Here is a 7288-nt window from a genome sequence, read left to right on the forward strand (position 1 = left end):
ATGTTGACACTAATTGTTCAACCCTAACCAATAAAGGTAGGTGCTTCGCAGAAAGGTATTGCCACTTTTCAGTTGACAAACCATAACCCCCAGAACCCACATGAAAAGGCCACCTTACGCTTTGCAGCATAGGGGCATAGCAACGACCAATAGGCCCTGTAACAAAGCAGGTAGCAAGGGACCCTTGCCAGGGCCCAGTGCACCTTAAAGCAGTTCTATTCAACTATCACAAAACCTACAAACCCACCTTATAGCTTGATATTGAGGGGGGGAGATAATAGCACTTAAGTATGGGGAGGTAATGCTGTTAAGCGCAACAACGAAGTGAATAGAACTGGGGGACAGGGTGCCCCAGGATGCTGCCTTATATACATGAGGGAAAACCCCCCAGGGACCGGTAATGGACCCCTGGTACCTAGCTGGGTAAGGATTACTAAGTATCATGTGCTCTATGATGTCATATATGATGTCATAGTCTGGCCCTGCCCTGCCCTGGGCCTAGGGTCCAGAATTGACCGGCCTATGGCCTAGTGCCTGAGCCTAGCTCCTACCTATGATGTCAGAATGATGTCATGGTCCAGAAGGAGTCTGGTTTCTATCTAGAAAAGGTCCGGCATCAGAGTCCAGCCTGATGTGTCCAGAACAAGATCATGTGTCGCTTATTTAAGCGGATAACCCCTTAGATATGTAGATGTACCCATATGCGGACGGATAAGTATGGATAAGTCCCTATACCCTTTGACATGTCCGCAGAAATAGCGGAAAAATTAGGTAAAATTAGGGAAACTGTGACAGTACCCTTGCTTCCCACAGCCGAAGCATGTGCTGGGGAAGTTGCCTTTTCCGATGGCCGCATTGATGCTGGCCGAAGCTGCGTGTGACTGGGGTGCACCACCACGTGCCCCACCGCGTCCTCGACCTCGGGCTGAGAAGAAGTTATTTAGTTCGGGCCGACGGGCTCGGCTGATGTCGAGGATTTGCTCGACCTCAGTGGCGTGCTTCTCAGCTGCTTGCCACGTGGTGAAGGTCTCGAGCTCGATTTTTCGGTACACGCAGGAGGGGATGCCGCTCAGGTACTTGTCGCGTAGCTCCAGGTCCCCATACCCAGAGCGATCCGCCGGACCCTTGAACAGCGCGGAGAACTCTGCAGCGGTGCGTTTTTCACGGACCGACTTGTCCGTGCAGAGCTTCACCAGCTCTACTTGTGCTGCCACCTCGTCGTCGAGATTTCTGAAGCGGGCCCTGAAGGCGGCGGCAAAGGCCGCTTCGTTTGCAAACGGGGTCGTGGCCCCTTGCACACCCACCTGCACCGATGCGAGCTGGGCAAAGTAGGGAGTGGCCCAGGCGCGGGCATCTCCATCGAGCAGGCTGAGTGCGACCTGCACCTTAAGCTCGATGGTGGTCAACGACGTGTTGACCAGCCAGTAGATGCGCAGCTGCGACAGGAACCGGTTGCATTCGATGACTGTTTTGCCATCGTATCGGAGTGGGAGGAGGAGCTTTAATGTCTCCTTGTTGGGGGCGGCTGCGGGGGACGACATTATCGGCGTCGGGGGGGACAGAGGACGTTGCGGGGGCGGAGGCGGCTGTGGTGGCCCTCCGCTGGTCGAACTTCGAGAGGAGCGAGTGCTCGAGCGGCCTCTTGGTGGAGTCGGCGGTGAAGGCGCCGGAGAAAGTTCGGCGGGGGGGTCACGTACGTCAGGGACTGCTGACGCGGGGGTGAGCGCTGTCGGCGAGGCGGACCGAGTAGAATCCGCGGACTCAGACTCCGAGACTCCTTCTTCACCCTTACCCTCCTCAGGCTCAGGCTCTGGCGCAGGGTCTGGAGGGAGATCTCCTCGTGCTTGACCTGGATCGGCGACGACAGTTTGAGGGAGGCGGGAGCTGGGGAAGACAGGGCAAGAGTGCCGCGAGGCAGATCGGGATGCAAGGGTGCTTCGCGGACCGAGCGGATGTTGCGCTCGTCGGATCGCCTTGTAACGAGGGTAATCTTCCTCGATCGATCGGGGTGTCCAATTTGGGCACGGCTGCTGCTCGCAACGATAGAGGACAGTCTCAGGGCCGTCTGGGATGTAGACGTCGATGAGGTCCTGGGAGTCGAACACGTGGATCTGGCCTTGACAAGCAGCCACAATGGATGAGGGAAGGACGGGGAGGTGCGCATACTACAATGGCCGTGCTATCTAGCTTATGCTATGGCGCCCGAGAAGACACTAGGGTTCGCAGTTCACGTGGGGCCCAGTACTGCTTTTGACTATTATGCAGCAGGAACCTAGTCCATGCGTCCGTGAGGACAAGTACCGCCCACTGAAGTGCAGGTACTGAAGAGTTCGTTCCCTAAGTGGTGGCGATGTATGTACGCTATCTACGTATCGTAATGTACCGTAGGGGTGTGCACCACCCGACCTGTGGGAAAGGAATGTGAATGTAAGAGGTCCCGAGGGGACGCCGGCAGCTTGGGGAGTTTTAACCTAATGTCGCGACTTGAGGTCAAGCGACTGGAGAAAACTAAAAGGCTGGGGGCGTCCGACTAGATCTTACCGAAGCAATGGTGAGCAACACTCAAACCTAAGGCTAGGGACAAGTACATGTATTAGTTAGTAAGGTAAGAAAAAGGATACAACTGGGGGCTTACTGACCTAGGGACAAGAGGTCGAAACTGAGGTCTCTAGGGCAGCAGAGGCCTGCTTATATACAGGGGAGATTAAGGGCAGGCTGTGTGCACTGGTCCGTGTGCAGCTGGTCCGTGCACAGCATGCTGATGCGGCCCCGGGGGCCGGTAAGTCAGAGCGGCTGTGTCAGCGGAGCCCGAGCTGTGCCGCGCACTGCCGTCCTATCTAATCTAATCGTACAGTAGATAACAATGTGTCCGTATCAGGCAGGTAGTACAGAGGTCGCAGGTTCGAGCCCGCGAACAGGAAAAATTAAAAAACGGCGAGGTGCCGTACCAACTCGTGACATCCACTGACTGCAGCTACTGTTCCCAATCTGAACATGCCCCCTTTTGGCAGTTAGGTTCAGTTAAGTTAGATAAAGTTAGGGTTATGTCCGGTTAAGTCAGGTTAGGTTAAGCTAGGTTAAGGTCAGGTTATGATTAGGTGGGTTATCTTGAAGGCAATCTGTAGATGTATCGCATGAATGCCACTAGTGCTCCCTTAGTAGATGTTTTGATCTGAGGCCATTAACTCGACACAGTGAACTCTAAAATGTCGAATTAGGCAAATTGGGTTTTTCCGTTGATCATGTGACAGGGTATATAGAGCATGTGATCACAAGAATCGCGATCATGTCTTTACGGTGGCCAGCGTCAGATGATATATCATCTAGTGTAAGGCAAATAAATCAGCGTAAATTACACCGTACTTTTTTACAGGTAATTTACAAGTAATTTACACTTTTTTACAGGGCTGTCTGAATAGAGGTGTAAATAATGTAAATAAGGGTGTCACGAGTTGGTACGGCGTCTAGCCGTTTTTTAATTTCTTCCTTTTCGCGGGCTCGAACCCGCAACCTCTGTACTACATACCGGATATGGACGCGTCACTATCTACTGTACGATTAGATTAGATGGAGCGGCAGCGCACGGCACAGCTCGGGCCCCGCTGACACAGCCGCTCTGACTCACCGGCCCCCGGGGCCGCGTCGGCATGCTGCGCACAAACCAGCTGCGCACGGACCAACGTGCACAGCCTGCCCTAATCTCCCCATGTATATAAGCCGGCCTCTGCTGCCCTAGGGACCTCAGTTTCGACCTCTTGTCCCTAGGTCAGTAAGCATCCTTTGTATTCCTTTTCTTACCTCACTAATATATTAACTTGTCCCTAGCCTTAGGTTTGAGCATCGCTCACCATCGCTTCGGTGAGAATCAGTCGAACGCCCCCAGCTCCTTTTAGGTTTTCCCCCGTCGCTAGACCTCAAGTCGCGACACTAGGTCGAAACTCCACCAAGCTGCCGGCGTTCCTCGGAACCCCACACACTCACTCTCCTTTCCCATAGGCTGGGTGGTGCGCACCCCTACTGTACCCTACGACACGTAGATAGCATACTATACATCGCCAACACTAGAGAGACGAACTCTTCAGTACCTGCGCTTCAGTGAGCGGTACTTGTCCTCACGGACGCGTAGCCTTGGTTCCTGCTGCATAATAGTCAAAAGCAGTATTGGGCCCTACGTGAACTGCGAATCTCAGTGTCATCTCGGGCGCCGTAGGTGTAGGCTAGTATAGCACGGCCTTTCGTAGTACGCGCACCTCCCCTTCCTACCCCCATCCAACGTGGCTGCCTGCCAAGGCCAAGTCCACGCATTCGACTCACAGGACCTCATCGACGTCTACATCCCAGACGGTCCTGAAACTATCATCTACCGTTGCGAGCAGCAACCGTGCCCGAACCGAACACCCCGATCAATCCCAGAGGACTACCCACGCTACAAGGCGATCCGATGAGCGCAACATCCGCTCGGTCCGCGAAGCACCCTTGCATCCCGATCTGCCTCGCGGCACTCTTGCCCTGTCTTCCCCAGCTCCCGCCTCCCTCAAACTGTCGTCGCCGATCCAGGTCAAGCGCGAGGAGATCTCCCTCCAGACCCTGCGCCAGAGCCAGAGCCTGAGGAGGGTGAAGGTGAAGAAGGAGTCTCGGAGTCCGAGTCCGAGGATTCTGTTGGGTCCACCTCGCCGACAGCGCTCGCCCCCACATCAGCAGTCCCTGACGTACGTAACCCCGCTGCCGAACTTCCTTCGGCACCTTCACCGCCGACTCCGCCGAGAGGCCGCTCGAGCACTCGCTCCTCTCGAAGTTCGACCAGCGGAAGGCCACCACAGCCGCCTCCGCCCCCGCAGCGTCCTCCGTCCCCCCCGACGCCGGTAATGTCTTCCCCCACAGCCGCCCCCGACAAGGAGACCCTGAAGCTTCTTCTCCCCCTCCACTATGACGGCAAAACCGTCATCGAGTGCGACAGATTCTTGTCGCAACTTCGTATCTACTGGTTGATCAACACGTCATTGACAACCATTGAGCTTAAGGTACAAGTTGCGCTAAGCCTGCTCAATGGCGATGCCCGCGCCTGGGCCACGCCGTACTTCGCCCAACTCGCGTCAGTACAGATGGGAGTACAAGGGGTCACGACCCCCTTCAGGAACGAAGCGGCCTTCACCGCTGCCTTTAAGGCCCGCTTCGGAAATCTCGACGATGCGGCAGCAGCCCAAGTAGAGCTGGCGAAGCTCTGTGCGGACAAGTCGGTCCGCGAAAAACGCACCGCTGCGGAGTTCTCCGCGCTGTTCAAGGGTCCAGCGGACCGTTCCGGGTATGGGGACCTGGAACTACGCGACAAGTACCTGAGCGGCATCCCCTCCCGCATATATCGCAAGATCGAGCTCGAGACCTTCACCATGTGGCGAGCCGCTGAAAAGCGAGCCACTGAGGTCGAGCAGATCCTCGACATCAGCCGGGCCCGGCGGCCCGAGTTAAACAGCTTCTTCTCGGCCCGGGGTCGAGGTCGCGGTGGGGCACGTGGTGGTGCACCCTCATCGCACGCAGCTTCGGCCAGCATCAATGCGGCCGTCGGAAAAGGAGACTTCCCTGGCACATGCTTTGGCTGCGGGAAGCAAGGGTACCGTCGTTTTGAGTGCCCTAATTGTAAGGATAAGCCTTACACAAAACGCGCTGACGCGCGGGCTACGGTTGCCTCGGGTTCCACCCAGGCGGCGACAAGCGCCCCCGTCGCTTCATCCTCGGCGAGTACAAGTGCCGCTTCAGCGAAATCGGAAAGTTCCGAGCTGGCGGACTTAATAGCACAGATGAAGTCAATGCGCGAGGAGCTCGAGCATTATCGGGCCATGAAGGAGGAGTCTTTTTAATCCGGTCCGCGCTTCGTGCCGCACGCGTCGGACCGCGTAGTAACAATCTGTACAATGTATTGGCGACCGCAAATGTGTACGAGTTGGACCATGGGTCCCAGCATTTCCACATCCCGGTGCGCCTTAAAGGAGAAAGACGGCACAAGGATATAGTCGCAATGGTGGACAGTGGAGCCACCACGAAGTTCATCAACAAGCGTTTCATCACGGAGAATCGAGTACGAACGCGGAAATTGAAAGAGCCAATTCCGCTTTACAATATCGATGGAACGCTCAATAAAGACGGAAGCATCTCGGAGGTAGCCGTACTACAGATGCAGATAGGAGATCACGTCGAGAAGACGGTGTTTACGGTCACGGACATAGGTCCAGAGGATGTGATCGTCGGGTTGGATTGGTTACGAGAGCACAACCCTGAGATTGATTGGGAGTCAGGCTCCCTAAAGTTATCACGATGCCCTGAAACGTGCAGTGCCAGGAAGACTGGCCGAATGGAGCAAGCAGCGACCACGCGTGATATGGGGGATAGGCCCACGGCGCGCAGGCGTTCGCCAAAGTCCAAATGGTCGGTCATAGGTGCCTGCCGGAGTAAGGTACTCCCGGACTTCGAACCCGAAGAAGATCCGGCGGAAGTAGAGTGGAATGAGGCCGATCTGATCGAAGCCTGGGAACAAGGCATCACGCTTCCCGGCGCTCCTCAGCTATTCGTCGCAGCAGGGCATACGTACTCCCAGCTGTTCGCTGAGGAAGAAATCAGAAAGAAGGTCGTTAAGACCGCCGAGGAGTCGGTACCTAAACAGTACCACGAGTTCGTGAATGTTTTCTCCAAGGAAGCATCAGAGCGGCTGCCCGAAAGGAAGCCTTACGATCACGCGATCGAACTTGTGCCTGGCTACTCGACGTTCCACTCGAAAGTGTACCCCCTGTCAAACAATGAACAGGAGGAACTTGACAAGTTCCTGAAGGAGCAGTTAGCGAAAGGTTACATACGGGAATCGAAGTCGCCCATTTCGTCGCCTTTCTTCTTCATCAAAAAGAAGGAAGGGACGCTTCGACCCGTGCAGGACTACCGCCGATTGAATGCGATCACGGTCAAGAATCGTTACCCCTTGCCGTTGATCGCCGAAATGGTGGACAAGCTCCGCGGTGCTACGCTCTTTACGAAGTTCGATGTCCGGTGGGGATATAACAACGTCCGGATCAAAGCCGGTGACGAGTGGAAGGCGGCGTTTGTAACTAACCGAGGGTTGTACGAGCCCTTGGTGATGTTCTTCGGTCTCACCAACTCCCCCGCGACCTTCCAGGCGATGATGAATGAGATCTTCCACGATCTCATCGTCGGCGGCAAAATCCTTGTGTACCTAGACGATATACTCATCTTCTCCACCAACAAAGAGGAGCAGTGAAAAGGTCACACGCGAGGTTCGTGCGCC

At 55.4% G+C, this 7288-nt stretch overlaps 1 protein-coding gene across 1 annotated transcript; it reads right to left on the reverse strand.

Annotated features, from left to right (window-relative positions):
• Positions 1 to 1697: 1697 nt before the first annotated feature.
• Positions 1698 to 2757, reverse strand: POSPLADRAFT_1102017 (hypothetical protein; the record flags this gene model as incomplete). Its single annotated transcript, XM_024483223.1, has 3 exons — positions 1698 to 2165; positions 2370 to 2455; positions 2697 to 2757. Coding segments are annotated over 3 exons (615 nt in total), but the record flags the coding sequence as incomplete, so codon positions are not given.
• Positions 2758 to 7288: the final 4531 nt, after the last annotated feature.

This window comes from Postia placenta (assembly GCF_002117355.1).
Source record: "Postia placenta MAD-698-R-SB12 unplaced genomic scaffold POSPLAscaffold_15, whole genome shotgun sequence".
Taxonomy (NCBI): Eukaryota; Fungi; Basidiomycota; class Agaricomycetes; order Polyporales; family Adustoporiaceae; genus Rhodonia; species Rhodonia placenta.